Source organism: Ascaphus truei, chromosome 9, assembly GCF_040206685.1.
Source record: "Ascaphus truei isolate aAscTru1 chromosome 9, aAscTru1.hap1, whole genome shotgun sequence".
Taxonomy (NCBI): domain Eukaryota; kingdom Metazoa; phylum Chordata; class Amphibia; order Anura; family Ascaphidae; genus Ascaphus; species Ascaphus truei.
The window spans coordinates 58027735-58051033 of NC_134491.1; the positions used below are offsets into that span (position 1 = coordinate 58027735).

Consider the following 23299-nt stretch of genomic DNA (forward strand, 5'->3'; position numbering starts at 1 on the left):
GGACTCTGCTGCAGGCGTGAGCAAGAGGGGAGGTTCTGCTGACGTCACGAGAGGTGGGGCTAGCTCTATATTTAGCAGCCAACTCCTGTAAGTGGAGAGTCTGTTTTGCCGTGGGAGTCTGCCCAGAGAGGCTGTTCTGCCGTGGGAGTCTGCCAAGAGAGTCCTGCGGATCGCTCCAAGTAGTTGGAGGAGACCGCGGTATCACCTGCCCAGCCGTGCAGGAACCGAGAGAGAGGAGTGGAGAGACTCAGCCGCTTTTAGTAGAGTGGATAGCACTATAGACCTGGTGGACCATTGCCCCTCACCCCCTTGCCTGGGGTGATGGGGAGAATCCAATCCCCACCGTGAGGATAACCTCGGAGGTGGGCCGCGGGGTATTGAAGCCCCAGCCCAGACCATCCTGTCGGAGGAGAGACTTGGAGGGAAGGAGAGGAGGAAATATCTGTGTGGGAGAATAGCGGAGTAATTAGCACAGCTTTGCTGTTGTTGTTGCGGTTGCTGGAGGCCACTACATTTGGGAGTTGCTGATCTGCCAATAAAGAGACTATCCTTTGTACCAAAGACTGTGTGTGAGTTGGAAGCTATTACCCTGGGACCGAAGGGGTTCTTCTATACAGGTCCTGTCCCATATTCCTGGGAGTATAGAAGATGGAGGCGCTGCACCACTAAGAGATCATGGAGGCTACCACCCCAGAAGCCCGGTCCTGGCTCCCCAATAACATCGCGGAAAGCTCAGGACCTCCTGTTCCTCACAGGTATGCACCACACCACATGTAAACTGCCCTCATGCACCCTAGACACCGCCGTAGAGTCTGGGGGGGGGGGAAGCAGGGTTACATTTGGAGGCGCTGCTGAGATATATGTCAGAACAGGACCGGCTTATAGCAAGGCGGGATGGGATGAGTGAGATGCACTCTCCATGCAAGTGTTGGTGAAGGATGGGCGCAATTGCATATGCCGAGGGTAGTCAGGGGAGCGCAGACTCTTGCAAAGTACGCCTTCGGCGCCCATAGGAGGTGGCGTAGGAAGGGTGAATAGTTAGAGCTGACCGAGTCCCTTGAGGCAGGTAGCGTGAGGCAACTGGGAGGGTCAGCCAGTTAACCAGTCCAGGTACCATGGCCCATGGCCCAGGGCCCGCGCTATGAGTGGCCAAAAGTAGGAGACGCCCGTACCTAGAAGAGTGGTACCATAGCTATCACCCACACACACGCACTACAGAACACTTACATGGTAGACATCGAGTACAGTGCATGGAGGAGAGGAGTTCCACTAATCCTGGGGTAAAAGCCACCTCAATTTAGTGTGAGACATAATGCAGAACACACAGTTGGGAGTCAGTCAGTGTTTAGGTACGAGATACCGTTAGACACTGAGGATAGGGCACATGGACATTTGGAGGACTCATCCAAGATGGCGTCCATCCCTACATGTGCTTCGCAGAGCAAGAAAAGTGGTCCAAAATGGCGGTTCCCGCCAAGCCTGGAGCAAGCACGTGCGTCGTGCACAGAGGCTATTAGGAGAATGTGGCTGGAAATGTGTAATAATCTGGTGCCAAACCCGGATTCTTTGCAAGGGGAGCGGAGCGGCGCGAAAGCCGAGGACCCACCCACCTGTGCCGTGACTGGTCAGCAAGCCAGGCCATGTCACGCTGAAGAAAAAAAGATCCCACCTCTGGATTCCACCAGAGGGAGGGGGCACAAGGAGAACCAATCAGGAGAGTCCTCCCCAGCGAAGGGAGGGACCGGAAGCCGGAGCGAAGAGCTTCACTTTTGTCTGGCATTCGAGGAGCAAGGAGCTGAAACACTGAGCTGTTCCAACCCTGAGCGTACCATGTTCGAGATGAATACTTCCATTTACCAATTACCAGGAGGCCTACTGGTAGTGGAGGTAGCTGAGCACGAATACATCCAATGTTTGTGCGTTCACTGCGGGATACCGGGCTCCGTACCAAGCACCAAGGCCCGATGCCCCCAATGTGGCACGTTTTACCTTTGGCTGAACGAGCCGTGACCTTTGTTCGGAACCCCGCGGGGTGCCTCTCCGGGAACATTGACGGAGGTGGCGGAAGACAAAGACAAGACTGCCCTGGTCCCCCGTCACACCCAAGCGGGAGGAACCAAGGCTCAGCCCACTATTGAACTGAGCGAGCTGGCAACAGAGAAGAGCGCGACCGCAGTGGAGGTACCAGAGCGAGACTACTTTGTACCTATACCCACAGGTTGTACCGCCGAAGAACCAGATGACTCCCTAGCGGAGGAACCGATCGTGATTTCCTCGGAGGAAGTGGTTGGCGTGACATCGGTGGCGATGCGCCTACCGGCGAACCACCCCAAAGGCATCAAGAGAGAGCAGACAAGTCCGGACACCATCCGACGGCGAGCGCTGGTGCGGCCGGAGGCCCGTAAGAGTCACACCACAGTGGTGACTCCCAGTGCGGTGGAAACGGAGACGGAGACGATCCTAGAGGAGTCCGATGTCATAAAAAAGCAGCGGAGCGATAAGGAGACTCCACCACCCCCTCACTCCCGCCAGGCGCAGACCGCGACCCTGGCGAACAAGAAAGAGAGGCTTGAGGCCTACTTGTTCGACCGTGTACCGGATGCTCCGCCACCGTCCCTGCCGGTCCTTGACGCACTTCCGGTGCGTGACCACGGAGCGGGTGGAGATTCTGCGGGCGATCCTGATTACCTCGTTTCCGGTTCCACTGGAAAGAGGAGGCCTGGAGGAGTGTTCTCCTCTCGAAGCATAGACTCAGCCATTGCCCTGGAGTCGAGGCCCCTCCCGAGAAGCCAGAAGTATGGCGGAGAGTGCCTCTAAGAAAATGTTCATTGGGCGTGGTATCACCCGCTTGTTAGACAATTCCCTGGATGTTTCTCCAGCCCCAGCCCATAGTTCCACTGCCCCAGCCACTGCCCCTGCCCCGTCACGAGTGGTGCCACCGGGACCTACCAGGGATAAGTTATGCAAATACCCCAAATACTCCAAGGACTTGCGGGATTGGGAGTTGAGTGATGAAGGGTCTGATGGGGAGATACCGTATTCAAGTGTTATACCTGTGCCTAACCCTGTGCCGTTTTCTCCTGCAGCTACAGGGAGGGCCCGTGGGTCTCACACTCCAGTAGAGGCTGGGTCTACCAGCAAAGTGGTGTACAAAATGAACCCTACTACGTATTATAATGCCAAGGGGAGGAGAGATTGCTCGGGATCTACTGATGCGGGTAGGTCCGGTGTATTATCACAGGTAGAGTCTGATGTAGAACGCACTAGTCATTTCGCAGAGTACGAACACCGCGACAAATGGTGGGCGCATTTGTTCACCGGATACCATGAGGGGATGGACCGTACACGGTTCTTATTAATTAAGGATAATGTAGTAGACCATTGGTGGGCGGCTGGTTCTTTAACTCCGCAGGAGGTGGAGGATGAGTTAGATCACCGGTTTCGGGAGATAGTACAGAAACTGATTGTACCTCGAGGCCCAAGTATTTTGTATGACGAAGTAGCTCCAGAAGAGCCTGTGTTTTGGATACTGCCAAGCAGGGTAGGGCACCGCAAACTCACCAAGCTAAGTCGAGCTGACCGGGCCATAGTCGCTAGATACCGGCAGTCCCACGGGTATGAGTATCCTTATGTGCCTGAGCCCATGATGAGGGAAATTGAAGAGAACCGAGACAGTTGGCTCAGGGAGGCAGTCCAGGAATACATTCGGACCAAGTTCGGTCAGGGAGGGTATCACAATGAGGATAAGATTAGTGAATTAGTACACATATGGAGCATTGGTAGATGTTTCTACATGCACGGTGTTACATACAGGCCTGAGCATGGGCCGGTCCAATCGTTCGCTGTGACCGTCACGGATCATAATGGATGGCGGGTAAGAAAGCCTGATCCAAAGCACTATCTGTAGGGTTCTCCATGTTGGGAGTACCTGGTTGTACTTGTACTGAACTACCTCATTATGCCATGTATTACAGTATGTCAATGTTATGTGTGCTGTTTCCCAGGTGGTTCGCCGCAGGATGGGTCTGCTAAAATTAGGTCCAAGTGGGGACCATTGGATTCCACCATAGGGAGAGTGTAGCCCCCTGTAAACAGCACAGGCTATACCCATCTCCCTTCTAATGTGGTAAGTCCTGTTAAGATCAGGCTCCGGTAATCATCATGGGTTTCCCCCCCTTCATAGCCGTGCCCTGAGTGGTAGATGCAGGCCTGGACTCTGCTGCAGGCGTGAGCAAGAGGGGAAGTTCTGCTGACGTCACGAGAGGTGGGGCTAGCTCTATATTTAGCAGCCAACTCCTGTAAGTGGAGAGTCTGTTCTGCCGTGGGAGTCTGCCCAGAGAGGCTGTTCAGCCATGGGAGTCTGCCAAGAGAGTCCTGCGGATCGGTCCAAGGAGTTGGAGGAGACCGCGGTCTCACCTGCGCAGCCGTGCAGGAACCGAGAGAGAGGAGTGGAGCTCAGCCTCTTTTAGTAGAGCGGATAGCACTATAGACCTGGTGGATCAATGCCCCTCCCCCTGCCTGGGGTGATGGGGCGAATCCAATCCCCACCGCGAGGATAACCTCGGAGGTGGGCTGCGGGGTATTGAAGCCCCAGCCCAGACCATCCTGTCGGAGGAGAGACTTGGAGGGAAGGAGAGGAGGAAATATCTGTGTGGGAGGAGAGCGGAGTAATTAGCAAGGCTCTGCTGTTGTTGTTGCGGCTGCTGGAGGCCACTACATTTGGGAGTTGCTGATCTGCCAATAAAGAGACTATCCTTTGTACCAAAGACTGTGTGTGAGTTGGAAGCTATTACCCTGGGACCGAAGGGGTTCTTCTATACAGGTCCTGTCCCATATTCCTGGGAGTATAGAAGATGGAGGCGCTGCACCACTAAGAGATCATGGAGGCTACCACCCCAGAAGCCCGGTCCTGGCTCCCCAATAACATCGCGGGAAGCTCAGGCCCTCCTGTTCCTCACAGGTATGCACCACACCGCATGTAAACTGCCCTCATGCACCCTAGACACCGCTGTAGGGTCTGGGGGGGGGGGGGGAGGGGGGGAAGCAGGGTTACACATGTAATAAAGGTTTCACATATACATTATTATATATACTTGGCCCGATCAACCATAGAAGGATGGAGTTACAGGGAAATCCTGTACAGTATATCCAGCCAGACGGATAGGGGCCATGACTTGGCTTAATCGTTATTATAAGAGCTCTTTTGCCCCTACTGTCACAGTACCATTTTTGCGAGAAGCAGAAGTGACATCAGAATGAGTGGTACTCTATAACAGCGGTGCGCAAACTGGGGGCCGCGAGATTTTCCGGGGGAGTCGGGGGGATGCTGCACTTACAGAGGCCCCATGCTCTTCCCGAAGGCATTTAAATTAATCCCGGGGGAGCGGCCAAGGCCTCTGTAAGGTCCCTTACCTGGGCTAAGATGGCATCTGGCAACGCATCGCCATGGCAACGCGGCATCATTTGGATCATGTGACGCCGCATTGCAATAGCAACATGATGACACATGACGTTGTCATGTCAGAATGCTGGTGCCAAGGTAAGGAAGGGAGCAGCGAGCGTTGGGGGGAGAGCCAGCCGGGGTGGCGCAGGGGAGAAGATTGCGCAGCTCTGCTCTATAATATGAGGCCTATTCTATAAGCCTCGATAAGCCACTTATCGAGCACTTATTGGCCAAAATGCCTACTACTATTCAGTAAGCCACGATAAGTGGGCGATAAAGGCATAAATGCGCCAGGCTTTAGGAGAGACGAGCCGTCAGATCACCAGCTCCACGCGGTGGCGTGGGGAGCTAATGGCGGCAAATTCAAAGTTGCTTCGAAGAAGAAGCAGCCCAACACGGCTTGCGGGGCTCAGGACAGCTAGAATTTACCCCTGAGGAAGGAGGCAGAAGCTTCTGAAACGCGTTGGGTGGTCCCCGATATCACTGCGCGTTCTATCTAGCTGTCCTGAGCCCCGCAAGCCGTGTTGTGCTGCTTCTTCTTCGAAGCAACTTTGAATTTGCCGCCATTAGCTCCCCACGCCACCGCGAGGAGCTGGTGATCTGACGGCTCGTCTCTCCTGAAGCCTGGCGCTTCTGCGCATGTCCGAACCTCGGAGGGAAGTGGCAAGGTGTTCAGACTTCTTCCCCTGCACCTGTGATAGCGTGGACGAACGCTCCATCCACTGACTCTGCTGACTACACGTGGCAGACATCAGAGAGACGTGCAGGAGGTGTTTCAGCGCTCTACGAGCGGGGATACTCTCAGATTATCCACTGCCTAAAACCATCCAGGCTCCGGTAAGCATTTCAGCCAGCTACAGGATATCATTGGGACCTTTACATTGTCAATTTTGTCTTATATATGTTTTTTATGATATATTAAATGTTTTAATTAGTCATCTGTGTGGTTCCGCAACATTGTTAGTCATTGTTTGTTTGTCTTGAGTGTTTTACAGTATTATACTATGTATCCTCTTTTTTTCATTGCATGTTTGATCATCGTCTGCTGAGATCATCATTGAAATTCGCCATACGCCATCTGGTTGTATATACACCTTTTTCATATTTATTATATTTCTGTTAGCGCCATTGATACCATTACAGTTCCATTGCTATTATCTGACCAGGGGTTAGAGGTGTATCTAGGCTGCTTTTTATTTAAATTTATTTTGTAGTAATATATACATTTATATATATTTTATATTAGCGCTACCAATTGTGTTTTACGGTTAACTACCACTGCCATGTTTATTGTGGGTAGCGGGGGTGGTTGAAGGTAGTATTTGGCCCTTGGTGGGTGTTTAGGCCTTGCGGGAGTGGGGGGGTTTGCGGGTGGAGTTAACCCCTTCATTACCTTAGCGGTTAATAGCGCTAAGGTAATGAAGGGGTTAACCCATCCCACTACCCATCCAGTAGGTATAAACACCCACCAAGGGCCAAATGCCAACTTCACCCATCCTCGCTACCCACAATAAATATTTTAAACCACAACAACCCAACTACCCACCTCCTCTACCCCCAACAACCCCCACCCCCCAAACACATACAGAACAGTAATAGACAAAATTACTATTATCCAGATATGGATAATAGTATATTTGCCCGTTATAAAATCAAACATTAGCCAGTCAGCATTAATAAAGTAAATAAAACGTTCAACTTACCCCTGCCATCATGAAGGGCATCCTCATCAGCATACTGCAAGTCCATGTCCTCCGATGCCAGCAAGAATACAAGAAAAAATATAATGTAATGGCCCCTAACCCCTTAATCACCTAAGCGCTTAATAACCGCTATAGTAATTAAGGGGTTAACCCCCGTTCCATGCTACCCACCCAGGAGGCTTACCACCCACCCCGGCCCCACTATACTCACCCTGCTCCCAATTATTGGCACAGTGGTATATCATACCCAATAATCAAAGAAATACACAAGCACCGAAACACCCCAACAATGGTGGGTAGTAGGGTTGTTGTATTTCTTTTTGGTTCTTGGGGGTAGAGGGATTGGGTGAAGGAGGTAGTAGCCCCAAGGATGGATGTTTAGGCCTTTCGGGGGATAGCAGGACAGTTCCAACAGCTATGGTAGTGAAGGGGTTAACACTTCCCGCAACCTTCCAGGCAGGCCTAACCACCCACCCTGGGACTACTACCCCTTCATCCACCCCCTCTGCCCCAAGAAACGGGCAATTGAGGCTAGCCGCTAAGGTAATGAAGCTGTTTTAATATACATTTTATTACTAGTGTAGATGAGCAGGGGGTCTCCGGAGCAGAACCGCGTTGATTTGAGGTCTGGGGACCCCCTGCTTCCCGAGATACAGGCCCCGTTATGGGGTGCCGGTATCTCCTATGCATTTTATTCTCCATGGTCACGTGATGCGAGACATTTAAATGCATAGGAGATACCGGCACCCCATAATGAGGCTTGTATCTCGAGAAGCAGGGGGTCCCCAGAACTCAAATCAATGCGGTTCCGCTCCGGAGACCCCCTGCTCATCTACACTAGTATTAAAATTTATATTAAAATATTTTGATCGCTGGCGAGATATGCCGGGAGAGGCGACTGTCTCTGTGCAGCTCTCTCTGCAGCTGAAAGAAATCGCCGGGTAAGGCCTTTTGAGAGAGGCAATCATCACGCGGCCAACTACTCGCCCGTTTTGGTAATTTTGCTATCAAAGGTAATCGAGGCTTTCTGAATACCGTTAAGTTCAATATAGAAGAACCCCGCTTCAGCTAAGTACAAAGTAATAATGTGGGGGTAGGGTGCTAATGGGTGACATATAAGGTAAGTAATAAAGAGGCAAGAACCCACTATAAGCACTCCAGACCCCCTGATGTATAATGTGAATGTTAAAAATAATTTTTAATGCTATACTAATTAAAATAATGGGTGTTAAAATTCAACAAATGACACACATATATGATACCCTATGATGAATATATATGATATTCCGGGTAACTAAGTAAGGCGACAATTTGAGGTTAATTGGATCAAACTGTCCCAGGGAGCCGGTGTACAGTAATCCCTATTAGTGGTTAATTAGGTGTACGCTGGTATCAGTGAGAGGCTGTTCAATACCTGTCTCAGGTGTCAGACAGGTCCCAGATGGTGAAGGTGAAATGTGAAATGGATCATAGTATGCTAGGTACAGACAAAAAGATCAGTATTTCAAACCAGTGTGTGCTCACTTTGCAAATCATAAATCCATAAATGGAAAGTTTAGACTCTCTCTACAATCCAACATGTAGCCACCTAACAGCAACTGGTTAACTCCTGAATAGTAGAGGAGTGGGCTGTTAAACACAGAACACAATGTGCAGAGGCTCATAGACTCCTATAGGCAGTGTGGTTGTCAGTAAACCTGTGCACATATTCATGAATGTGCTTCCACTGTCAGGAGTGCTAATGCCACTATAAAGCTGTGTATGATCAAAAGAAACCTATCTAGTATGCAGAAAAAGGTTTCATGGTGGATACATATAGTCACCTAACAGCAGCTAATTAGCTCCAAAATAGTAAAGGAGTGGGCTGTTAAACACAGAACACAATGTACCGAGGCTAGTATTAAAATTTATATTAAAATATTTTGATCGCTGGCGAGATATGCGCCGGGAGAGGCGACTGTCTCTGTGCAGCTCTCTCTGCAGCTGAAAGAAATCGCCGGGTAAGGCTTTTTGAGAGAGGCAATCATCACGCCCCCAACTACTCACCCGTTTTGGTAATTTTGCTATCAAAGGTAATCAAGGCTTTCTGAATACCGTGACCGCAACACTCAAAAAACAGGCAGCGAAAACAGTGCGCCGATTTTTTTTTATGAAGGCTTATAGAATAGGACCCTATGTGTCCATTGAAACTGTAACATAAAGGATACTTCAATGTAAGAACCTGAACAAAGAAAAGTGAGCTGTATTTATTTTTAATTTTGAAGAAGTTTGATCTCTTATTCAATCACACACAGCGTAACTCATTAGCTCATATAGCGGTCATTTAACGTTCTCTCAATTTAAGTGGGGCATTATTCTGCCAAAGGATGCTTATTGCTTAGTGTCACAGTTACATTTCTAACATCTTTTAAAGATCACATTTAATATTTTTCTAAATCATGTTTACCAACTTGGACATACTGTATCTAGTTCCAGAGCTCATATCGACTAAACAGAGTACAGAACACTAATTGCATAGGGTCATTGACACAAATTAAATCATGACCTTCTCTGGTATCTGGTTTTGAAAAGCCAAGTGACAATATCCCAACGTATGCCAAACACTTGACTCATGTGGAGTGTAGATTTGCCTGCAGTTCAATGCACTTGTGCGCAATGTCTGACATACTGAATCAATATAGGCACATGTGTATCTGCAATCCACTGCAATGCATGATTATACAGTAAGTTACACTTAATAAGATTACTATGTAAAATGGGCCAAGTACATTATTGAGTCTGTTTGCAAGTTGGTATCAGGGATGCAAGTTTCAGCTGATATCTGCTACGATTAGTATTGGGAATACAGTAAGTAAAATGTTACCTTTGTAGATATATATACGTAGTTAACACATAGATGTCCACCTTGCAACTTCTACAGTTAAGTGGAGAGATTTGAGCATGACTTCTCCAGACATTAATAATTACCAAAGCAGCTTATGTGGAGCCCACAAATAGGTGTGAGGGAAATAGGATCCTTGAAGAAATGGTGGACTTCTGCTTCTTATCCTCATGCTTACTAGGAAGGAAAAACTAGCTGTGTAGCTACCAAGAATTGAATGCTTTACCAGAGTGAGCTGTTCAACAAATGCAAGATCCAGTAAGGAATATCTTCAGCTGAAAGATTCAGCAACAAATAGTGCTGTCTTATCAAGCATCAAATTTATTTCAACCCCCAATAATGAAATCTGATAACACAGCTTGAAAATTGAGGAGATCCAGGAATTTCTCTCTTGCACTCAAGCAAAATAAAACTATAGCAAAATGTTTCTCAGGCAGAAAAGTGGTAAAATGAGGATGAACTCACCTTCATTGGACCTGCGTCAACAGAATCAAAGTTCATCAACTTTATGTGCCGGTGAAGAAACTTGTGCCAAACTTCACTTTTCTAAATTTCTTGATGAAGTTACAGCCAGCGTTCTTAATCCAAAGAACCCGAAGGCATTTTGTGCTGGAAAATCTAAACATGCACTTAAGTATAGTGCAAAAAGTCTGAATGATGTACACAGAACCAGAAGAAGTACCAACTGGAAAGAAGATCCAGTTTTTAAAGACTGCCTTGAAACTGATACAGAATGGGTGAGGATTGATGATGCCTTTGAGATAAAATCCATGGCCGAGTCCGAAAAGGTTTTAAATATCAACCCTAAATTTCTCCAGCATAACATGCCTTTAAAGCACAAAGTACAAGAATGCCTGGGAAGAGAAGACCCTGTATCTCAAAGTAATGACCTCCCTGATGACAATCCTCCATTTATAACTGAAAGTACAAATATGGTGAGTTTTCCCAACTCCAATATTTTCTGGATTCATTATTTTCTATGTAGTAGGAATGAGTATTATTATTATTTTTTGAAGGGTGAGAAGTATCTAGTTCAGCTTTGTCTATAGCATGTATTAACATGTGAAAACCACAGCAGTCCTATGCATACTTGTTATATTTGTGATTTTTATTATTATAATGTTTCAAATTCAGTGAGAGGAAAGAAAGAAAGAATCCCTATATTGTGGCACTTAGAGAGTGCACCCAAACTAAAACTTAATATTTATTGATTAATCTTAAAATGATAACTGTTTGGAATAACCATAGATGCAGGACAAATTGTTATTAAAATTAATAAAAAAAACCCGATGAAGCCCGTCACGGTGAAACGTACGTAGGGTACAAAAGAAACAGCGCACAACGCCAAATAGTGAAGCAAGTAATGCTATATATTAGTAATTACAGGGTAATAAATCTGCGTACATCAAAACAGTGGAATAGGTGCATTTAGTGTGTTTCACACAAGTTACCACTCAGCAACTGTTGTCAGAAGAGTCTGCAGCTTGCTTCTCTCAGCGGGGGCGCTACGTTGGTTCAGGAGCAGGATTAATGTCCAAAACCCCTCATCCAGCAGTACATCGCTCCCAAGGGGATTTCCCTTTACAGCAACCACGCTCCGTTGCAGGTATTGGTGCTTGGTGGGACCGCTCGCGCTTCCAAGCCGTCTGGTGCAGCTCGTGTGGCTCAGCGAGCAGATCCACTGTACGGGGGTGAGACCTCAGCTCTGCAAGGGTACGTCTGACGTCACCATCACGTGATGTCAGCTTGTCGGAGTGGTGAGGGCTTGTGTACTGTCTGGGTGCTTCGTAGACTGCATTCGTGGGCAGCAACAGCACCCAGACTTTAGTGTCAGTCAATGTTTAATAAAGAGTTTGTGTCTGAATACATTGAGTTAGAGATCAGCTACTTAGATAGACTTGGGGCTATTTCTATAGCTTCCCTGAACATATGTGTCTATCTGTATAGCTATATTCATTCTCTCCTGTGTAAGCTTATGGTTGCTCCCACAAGGGATCAGGGATATAATACTATCCTCACCTTACTTACCTGTGTGATACTTCTCTAAACACTTACAAACCTTTCAAGGGTTAATAGACTGACAATAGGGTTTATATATAATCCCCCTATGTACTACCCCACCCCTCCGTTTTTTTATTAATTTTAATAACAATTTGTCCTGCATCTATGGTTATTCCAAACAGTTATCATTTTAAGATTAATCAATAAATATTAAGTTTTAGTTTGGGTGCACTCTCTAAGTGCCACAATATAGGGATTCTTTCTTTCCTCTCACTTAGGGCCTCATGCAGTAAGCGTTGATAAGGGAAATATGGCCATGTTATAGCCAAAATTGGGTTTGAGATTCAGTAAGCGCCGATAAGTGCTTCATATCGCCAGGTTTCGGAGCCGATAATTTGGTTATGGCCAGTCGCCTGCCGATAAGCCTGTTTTCGACACTGATCGCCACTTTTTTAAATCGGCTGGATTCAACAAAAAAAAACAGCTTATCGGGGCTGATCGGCACTACGAAATTGAGATGTTATGGCCGATTTCTCCCGCCAACTAAAGTTGGCATTTTGGACGGGAGAACGATCGCTAAGGCTGCCGGAACGGCACTTAGAAAAAAAACATCTTCTGTACATCAATGGAAGTCAATGGAGCGGGGACGTATAACAGTATAGTACTGTTTACGTTTCATTGCTCACAATACAAGGGGGATTTGCATTACAGTGTGGGGGCATTCCCTGCATTGTGTCACAGCTGATGTGTCTTATTTGCATAACATTCGACTTTTACATGTTTTCAGCATTTGCGGGTCACATTACTCATCATGTGATGATGTGGCAAGGGAAAATACTATACTACACTCTTAAAGGAGAACCTCACATCATATCACACATTTTACTCAACTCAGCGACAATTATTTACATGATGTCACACATGTCACACATGTCACTCATACACAGTATATTCATCTTCCTTTACATTACACAATGCTTGTAATGTGACACGCATCTTTAAACGTTCATGTACATCTGTCTTCTCATGTTTACATATACTTTTGGGTCCTCCCTATTTTCATGACGTCACTTATTGGACGCTCAATCACATTGCATGTTTACATTGTAACCGTTGCATTACAAGCACTTCAACCTAACTTATACACACATGTACAGTAATTCAGCATTGGGACACCTTGTAAACTCATTCTATACCAACTATCCTCCTTACACAAATGCATGCATATGCACACGACTATTCATTGTTGCCAACATGTCACAATAACATGGATAATTACACATGTTACACAAAACTTTTCCCACGTCAATCTCAGCCTTTTTGTCTCATTACATGACTGACTCTTGCGTTCACAAGTGTTACATGCATTGCACATGCAACTATTTATTTGCAAGCAATCTTTGTACAAAGCTTCACGTCACATCATTGCCAAATATCATCATTCCCTGCAGAATACACACAACAAATACTTAGAACAACAAGTGCACACAGCTTGCCACAGAAGTACTTTATTATGTTAATGTAACACCTTGCATTTTACTATGTCACCTGACATCATCACATACCTATTTAAAGGACGCACATTACCTGCTCATTCACAGCTACTCATTTCAAAATGTTGCGAATGTTTAGGAGACGGAGGAACATTCTTTTCTATGACATGCTTGATGATGAAGACAATCATATAGGGCAAGGGAGGGACACACCGAGGGACAGTGACAGTGACGCGGATACGACAGGGACAGGGAGAGGGACAGGCCGAGGGACAGGTAGAGGGACAGGAGATCAGAGGAGAAGACAGAGGAGACAACTTGTGCCTCGTCCGCGTCTGTACAGGGAGAGAACCCTGTTAGATGGGATGAGTGAGGAGGAGATTGTAAGTCGCTATCGTTTGAGTTCAGCAGCAATCTTAGCTCTTTATGAGGAGATAAGGGGGGATTTAGATTTTTTCACAGCCAGAGGTCGTGCAGTCCCTGGGCTTGTTAAAATGCTGTGCTCATTACATTATCTTGCTTCCGCGTCATACCAGACAACTGTGGGCATAGTGGGCGGGGTCTCGCAATCTACATTCTCGCGGGCCTTGACCCAGTTTCTCTATGCACTCAATAGACGCGCTAGGAATTATATTCATTTTCCTACAGAGGCGACAGAGTGGCTGGAAGTCAGGACTGGCTTTTATAATATAGCAGGGATACCATGTGTGCTGGGTGCAATCGATTGCACACATGTTGCTTTGATTGCACCTAGTCAGAGTGAGCATGTGTACCGCAATCGGAAGCACTACCATTCACTCAATGTACAGGTGGTATGTGATGCCACGATGAGGATAATGCATGTGGTACCCAAGTTCCCTGGTTCCAGTCACGATTCCTCTATCCTGAGGAACTCTTCAGTCTTCCATGCGTTCGAAGAGGGACATTTTGAACCTGGTTGGCTGCTGGGTGAGTACATATTTACATGTTCTAACACAAAACACATGTTGATTTAGGAATGTTGGCATTGTACAATTTGATCACTAATGTCAGCTTATGTGTGCTCCATTCATTATAGGTGACTCAGGATACGGAATTAGGCCGTGGCTCTTGACTCCGGTGCTAAACCCTCAAACTGAAGCAGAGGACAGGTACAATGCAGCCCATATATCTACAAGATCTGTTATAGAGAGGACATTTGGCCTACTCAAGACCAGGTTTAGGTGTCTGGACAGAACTGGTGGGGCTCTTCTATACAAGCCTCAAAAAGTGTCTGATATTATCCTTGCCTGTTGCATTTTGCACAATGTTGCACTCAGGCACAATGTACAGTCAGACCTAGCTGAGCCTTTGGTAGACGAGCATCCCACCCATGTAGCTGCTGAAAATGAACAAACAGCCAGTGGTGGCCAGACACGACAGAATCTCATCAATTCATTTTTTTCTTGTAAGTACAAACTCATATGTTCCTAGTACTACTTTTATAGTTTAATTATGTTATATTAACAATAATGTTTCTTTATATAACCTTCTGTTAGGACACAGATGAATATGGGTTGCACACCTTTCTTTTCTCTGCTGTGTGCACAAAGGGATGTGGCACCGGTATGTTATTGTTGCACAGGTTATATAATCCCTCTTCAATTGTACTTTAGTTGTGTGTATGTGAATACAACTTGGGTAACAAAGCAATAATATTTTAGCATTGTGTTATTCCTTATGCTAAGACAAAACACATATTATGCCCATAATCATTCATGCTTCTAGTATGCTTACATACAATGTTATTGGTGCAGTGTAACATGTACATCCAGATGATGTGTACACCAGGCTGATTTACATTTTGAATGTCATTAAATATACATGGTGTTGCACATTTAACACCAAATACACACTTTGATGTGTTCTTTACGGTACTGAAGATGGCATGTCAATGTTTGCAATTTATATATTGTTCCTTTGCATTATAGGTATATTTGCAGTATGACTGATCATGGTATGTATATTTGCTGACATCTCTAATAAGATGTGGCTACCTCAATCTTCCTATAATTATTGGAACTAAAAACCCAACATATTGGTTTAAACACAAATGTTACATATATGTACTTTCTGTATCATGTATATGCATTTAGCTACTCTTGAGGTTTCATGTGCATTGTATTACAAAATGATTACTCACATTTCATCACATTTTATGTATGTTTCCTTATAATTTCCATTAATGTAATATAGAGGTGTTTGGAGAAAAGGGGATAACTGTACTTATTTGTTTACTTACGGGAGCACATTCATCACTAGCATAGACACACTTTTTAAGACAACTGTTTGTGTGTGTATCAATTGGTGTAGGATCCATGTATAACACCGACAAATGATAACACCAGCTTTATTATGGTAGCTTATATCATCATATTGACTATACTATGTATTTCTAAACGATTAATAAACACAGTAAACTATAGTTAGTTAGGTTAATGAAATATACACAGAAACGTACTTCATAACATGATGGTGATGTCATATTCAGAACATCATGCATTGGAGGGGACCATAACATCTGGCCAGTAACATTATTTGCTACAGTCCCAAACCATTTTATCTACATACCCATGTAACAAGAGATTTTAAAAATAAATGGCTACTTGGTTGTAAGTGTCCTTTACATTGGGAGAAGGAGTGGCTCACTGAGTAAAGACACACACTGGCACTGATAGTTTGAAGCAGGGGAGTCTGGTTCAATTCCCGGTGTGGGCTCCTTGTGACCTTGGCCAAGTCACTTTATCTCCCTGTGCCTCATGCGGCAAAAAAACATTTGTACGTTCCACGGGCCAGGGACCTCAGGCTGAAACATGTGTCTGTAAATCGCTGCGTACAACTAGCAGCCCTATACATGAACATGCTCATATTATTATTATTATTGTTACATAGTTTCGACAGTCATACGTTCCATTACATATTAGAATACACAAATGTGTTAGCAGAGTGGGAATGGTTGTTATATATAAAACACACCATGTCATAAAATGTTAGTAGTCATTAAAGAACACTCAATAAAAATTCATGAGGCACTCTTTTGCAACATCATTATGTTAATTAAGTGCTTATGCAATATAGGCATAAGGGTATCACATTTTTAATTGTTTGTTAATAAGCGCTGCAAGCAATATAAAATTAGTTCCATATGTAGTATAGTAGTCGGTGGCTCCTCCTCACAATCATCTCATATAAAGGTAGACTCTTCTGAAATCATACATTGATCCGATTGTATCTTCCCCGACATCTCTGAAATACAGCAAACATATGATGGTCAAATATGGCACCTTACTATATATGTATCCGTGACAACGCATTACACAGCTCTATATGATTGTGTACATACACACGTCACTCACTTATATGTTAGAACTACAAGTGTACATCAGTATGTAATGTTTCTTTAAATTTGTAGCAGGCATAACTATGTATATGATGTGAACGTTGCCTGTATACTGAAAAATGTGCGCGCACATCTTAGTGTGCGCACGCACTTCACGCTTGGCTGCACTAACTGTTAGCGCATGCGCAAAACAAAGCGTACGTTGTGCGTTCAATACATCTTGAAAATACCATTAAACATAAAATCTTTCTTTCAAATACAATGAATATGAAACTACATTCGTTCTAAACGAGTACATCTGTATTCTTTTTAAACAGACGTGTTTGGACAGAAAGCACGGCCGATAACACAATGCGCAAATGCAATACGTGTGACGTCATGTTAAGCCAGCGTGAAACGCACGCTAACACTCCTCCCACTCAATTAACATTCGGCTAACGCCCAGGGTACGCCTACAAACACTGAGCCGCACGCATCACACACTGCAGTTACCGTTACTATAACAAAACATGACAGCCAATAGGCTTTGAGGCGCGCACGTCGCTTGGGGGCGGGACTTACATCACTAATCCTTTTTAAGGACGCCTTGGCCCATGACAAGGGTCCCACGTCATACGTGGTGGACCCGGTTTTCAATGTTGTAGATGTTGCATGATAACAAAACAGGTATGTGTTAGAGTAATGGTAAAATGTTGCTAATATGTTTAAAGGGATAGGAAAGTACGTATATTTATTCCGTCAGCAATGTGTACTACTCTTTCAGGTCCTACTATATTGTATTAGGAAACAATTTGTTTGTGATCGCTACATGTTATGCAGTCTGCAATGTTACGCTGTATCCACGCATTGAAAGTGAAAATGGTGGTTACAAAAAAAAAAAAAATTTAAACGCAGAGTCAACGCATAACGATTGTTATATTTACCATTCTTCTAGAATTAACTCTTCGCCTGGCTGCAACTGGTCGCTCCAGAAATGCAAGGCATTTTCATCCACGCTTAACCCAACCGCTGAATCCAGTATGGCACATATCTCCTCCAGGATGCGCTCATAGGAATCGCCACTGCTTTCTTCAAATAATTGGTCGGGAGGTAGGTTCATTTCTTCGGGTTCCCATTCCAATGCATTTTCAGCTGAAAGGCTTGGTACATAATCATAGTACTTTTGTTCTTGTACAATGTGGGTTTCAGGAATGGAGGCTGCAGATATTGCAGCACGTATCGATTCAAACGGATCAGTAGTAGCGGATACATTGCTATTGCCATTAGGAATAAATATGCCTTTCACGACAATATAAGTGCCGTCTTTCAGGAGAAATTGTTTTTCCGGGGCAATCTTCCAGAAACCATAGGTGTGTTGTAGCTTATCCTGGTCACGTTCAAAAAAGTCATTACTTGATAAAGTGAATCTTATTGAGGAATTAAAATTCCGTGCATGCTTACGGTCTTGGTAATAAGGATATTTTGCTCGAATGAAATCATCGATTTGGAGTGTGCTTGCTTTCTGTCCGCGACTGTTCAAGATGGCTTCACAGATCATGTACTTATACCCTAAAAGGGGATTAATATTGTTAACGAATTCATCAGCCATGTCTGAGTAGCACAAAAGCTGTGTGCAGGTCTGTGTTATTTGCTCATCAAAATGAATGTGCTGAATGGCTAACAAACTCCTGTTTTTCCTTGTCAAGGTCAACAAAACTAACTACTTTGACTCCTTATTTCAAACGCCAATTGGATTTGTTTGTCTAATTGGGTTAACAGTTGTGGTTCGTGATATGGGACTGTGGGAGAAACATTTCTCCTTCTTTTATCTCGTTTGTGAAAAACATCCCTAGACTTTGAATGCGTTCACATAGTGTTTTTTTGAAAACTAACAAAGACCAGTGTGTGAAAATATTTCTTAGCCAGGCATATCAGTAAAAACACACCTGCAAAAAGAAATGTTTTTTCCCCGCTTACATTTCTGTGTGTATGTGAAAGTCTGGTTAACTCCCTGTCTGCATGAGTTTAAATACGTGTGTATATATATATATATATATATAAATATATCTCTTATAAAAATATATATATATTTATATATTATATTTTATTTTTTTTTATATTGCAGGAGTACACACAACATTGATGGCATTAAGTATACCTTGTATGAAACCTATTTAAATGGTGAGAAACATGATTGAATTAAGTAATAAACATTTGTTTAAGCACAATACTGTTAGAGTCTCATACTTAGGATATTTCTCAAACATTAGGCCTGTATTATTAAAATAGTGTTTTCACAAGGAAGCATGAAGTGTATTAGTTTGTGTATACCAGTTTATATAGTACTATATATATATATATATATATATATATATATATATATATATATATATATATATATATATGTATATGTATATGTATATATGTATATGTATATGTATATATATATATATATATATATATATATATATATATATATATATACATATATATACATATATATACATATATATATATATATATATATATATATATATATATATACATATATATATATATATATATATACATATATATATATATATATATATACATATATATATACACATATACATATATATATACACATATATATATACATACACATATATATATACACACTCACACACTCACACTCACACTCACTCAGTGTGTGTGTGTGTGTGTGTGTGTGTGTGTATATATATTATTATACATTCTGAGATGTTATAGAAACGAACACACAACTGATTAAAGGACAAAATTACAATGGCCAAGCAAGGCAAAGGTAAGTAATAATTTACACATAATCCTGCTGTACACGTACAAGAAAGATGTTTGCACTTACTTAGGTGTTTTAATAATTGCATGTGACTAATATGCATATGCAATTCTTACATCAATTAACACACCCAAATGCAATGTTTTGCTGCAAAGTCAATGGCAGCTTCTCTAAACTTAGCAACTGGCTCCTGGTGGACCATTACTGAACAGACGATTACAACATAAATATTTATAACACAATTAATTATGAGTGTTAACATTTCCAAAACTTCACGTGTACAAGAACATAGTTGAAAGTTTGGAAACAACACAGTCTTCAGCATACATACAATAGTAATTAGATAATCTGAAGTCAACAAAACAAGGCCAAAGACATATTTTCTGAATTATAACATTTATTTTTTTTGTTCCTTTTGCGAGCGAGTAACAGGCCTGCTTGTTGTCTCTTGAATTTTCCTTTTTCTTTTGCCACCAACTTTAGGCACAACAGAGCCACTTTGAGTGGCCTCTGGCACTTCACGGGCAGGGCTTGTGGCCAGTGACTGTTCACCTACGGGGCTTGTGGCCAGTGACTCACCTACAGGGCTTGTGGCCAGTGACTCACCTACAGGGCTTTTGGGCAGTGATTCACCTACAGGGCTTTTGGGCAGCGATTCACCTACAGGGCTTTTGGGCAGCGATTCACCTACAGGGCTTTTGGGCAGCAACTCACCTACAGGGCTTTTGGGCAGCGATTCACCTACAGGGCTTTTGGGCAGCGACTCACCTACAGGGCTTTTGGGCAGCGATTCACCTACAGGGCTTTTGGGCAGCGACTCACCTACAGGGCTTTTGGGCAGCGACTCACCTACAGGGCTTTTGGGCAGCGACTCACCTACAGGGCTTTTGGGTAGTGACTGTTCACGGACAGGGCTTGTGCCCAGTGACACATGTGAGCAAGTTGGTAGACACTGCACAAGTGATGGTTGGTCTGTTTCATGTGTGTCTTGTTTTGTTTTTGTCGCCTCCTTTGTAGGTGTCTGCTGCTGAATTTGTACAGATGGCAGCGGTAGGATGTCATCAGGAACCTGCACAGCAATGTCTGCTACTTGACCGGTAACATTTGGGCCTGGTGAATGAATATCAGATGAATGTGGTGAAAACTGACCTGCATGAACAGATCCTGGCTGGGAGGTGTTGAATTGTGGTACATTAGTCATTCTCCAGTAATTAGCTTGTGTTTGCTGAACAACTAATGCTTCGAATGAGGTGTTGATTTTTTGCAACTGTTTAGGCACTTCAATGAAGACTCTGTGGAGATGTGCCAATTGTGATACTGTTTCTTCCTGCAGTCCAATCATCCTTTCCAGCACTGTCATCATGTCTGAATGGCGACGATTTTCTGCGTCCACTATTTTTCCCTCTGAAGCTACAATTGCATCGTATGTGGAAGTTGATGGACGATTTGGCGGTACAACAGTTTCTATTGGCACCTCTTCATGGTCACATGATTGTATTTCAGTCTCTTCTGTGGCGTCATCCTCATCATACTCATCATCCTCATCACCATGATGTTCTAAAAAGAAATGTACACATTATTAAATGGCATGTTAATGTATGCTGTGTTACTATGTAATTGTACTGTGTCCTAAGTAACACCTAACATGTTAGCATACGTTTTATAACCTCATTAAAAACTACCTTGACTTACGAATAATGTTTGGACTCAGTATGAAATATGAATGAATGAAAAGTTGCTCTAAACTCAGAAGTCCTACATGATAATTAACATCACTAACACAATACATGTTGCCTTACACTTAATTTTCACTGACACTAAGTAATCCTATTTAAAGAAGATGTGCAAAACAAATAATGCACATGACAACATAACATATAGAAGAGCACATATTATATGGCCAGCAAATGATACACTCACCTTCTAGTAGTGTTGAGCTGGCTGACCCAGGTGAAGACACTTGTTCCATCTCAGGTGACACATGTCCTCCAGGGGCAACTATATATAACAATAACATAAGTTTTACATTTACATGTGTAAATATTGAACAAACACTTATTGTATGTTCTGTATTTATGATTAACTAACAACATCAGTTCCTTAACCGAAAATGTGTGTGAAAGTGAACATAAATAGTTGTAATAACACTGTACATGCCTGTGTACTTAGAATTTTTGAGTTCCCTAACATACAACATACTATGTTTCTGCAGTAATGCGTGAGGATAAATAGATTAAATGAGTACATAAAAATCATATGTTGTGTAGTGATATCAGTATCATAATGTACATAACTATCATGAGATGACCATTCACAATGGTTATCATGAAGGTGGTCATATTGCAAAAAGTGTTGTTTTTGGTAGAGGATATGTGTGGTACATTAATCGAAGATGTGGCACACCTGAATGTGGCTGTGACTCAACAAGACAACACATGCAGTGTGTGATAATGTGTCTTTCATAGTAGTTCAACTATAGATATGAGTGAACTAATGTGTGACGTACGCTTTGATAAGTAATGAGTTGTTGGGGCATTTAGTAGCTAGAGTTAAGCTTTCAAATGAGTGTGATTAACTTCAGTTGTGCTATTCAGGTTGTAAGAAAGGTATTCCCTTCCCCAAAAAGCCTAATCAGCCACACCTTTCAATGACTTGAAACAGGTGCAAATGGTGTGAACTAAGTTGACCGTGAAATGAGGCTGTAATTAGTGTGTGTGCTGAACCCCACCCCCTCTGTTGAAGTGTATGCTGTGATGAGATATTAATTGCAGCTGCTTTAACACAATGGTAGATGAGCTAAGTAGTCATCTGCAGTGTTTAAGTTATGAAAACAATGACATAACATATGATACGTGTGCCTCATTATGCTGTCTGTATATGACATAAAGCAAAAATGGACCTTTTCATAAGCAACTATAGATGTGTTAGTGCCAGTGATGTTTGTAGGCCGTTACATGCAATTTCTTTGATGCATGCTTAAAATAGGCAGTAATGTCATGTTTGTCGGAGTAAAATCAATAAAATACACAATAATATGATACATATTTCTGTTCTGTACCTGTAGCTACTAATAATTTCTCATGAACATGTGTTACACGTGTACTACCCTGTTGTTCCCCATCTTCGCCCACCATCAATTGCTTCCACTGCAGCTATGCATTTTGGGAATTCACATGTAAATGAGCACGCAATGGCACGTGCTATATTAGTTACTGCTTTTAGTAGGACTACTACATATATGTCTATTTTGAGATATATATATACAGAATCAGACATATACATATATAGATGCAGGTATGCTTATATTGTGAAGACAGTATAAAAAGCAGTGTAAATATGCAAAATAACTGTAAGCAACGACACGCCTAGTACAGTAATATTTATCACCTGCTGGAAATTGTGACGGATAAATTCCAATGTCACGGTCACCAGCCAAGCCTTCCACGACGACGGTAAGTAATTTTGGCCGAAGCAGCTCCTCCAATGGAGTCAATATGAGACGTTGTGGTGTGGGCCCACCTCCAGTGCCAGTAGCATGCACGCGTTGGTCTTGTATTTTCTTTTTCAATTTGGACCTAATATCATCAAATCTTTTCCGACAATGATACTTGTCCCTGACACTATTCCCACAGGCATTGACA

General features: G+C 43.5%; 1 protein-coding gene and 1 long non-coding RNA gene across 4 annotated transcripts in view; both read left to right on the forward strand.

Moving 5' to 3' along the window:
* Positions 1-10140: 10140 nt before the first annotated feature.
* The window catches only part of BEGAIN (brain enriched guanylate kinase associated), a 124850-nt gene continuing 111691 nt past the window's right edge, over positions 10141-23299 (forward strand). Inside the window, exon 1 of one of the 3 annotated variants that reach the window (XM_075615067.1) lies at positions 10141-10962. In XM_075615067.1, coding sequence (XP_075471182.1) covers positions 10450-10962 — 513 coding nt within the window. In that variant the 5' untranslated portion in view covers positions 10141-10449. The remainder of the gene's footprint in view (positions 10963-23299) is intronic. The other 2 variants (XM_075615068.1, XM_075615069.1) reach the window with 2 other exon arrangements.
* LOC142502300 (uncharacterized) lies at positions 17623-21322 on the forward strand. The gene is made up of 3 exons (XR_012803726.1): positions 17623-17968; positions 18984-19039; positions 20676-21322. It is a non-coding gene; the product is annotated as an uncharacterized LOC142502300 (long non-coding RNA).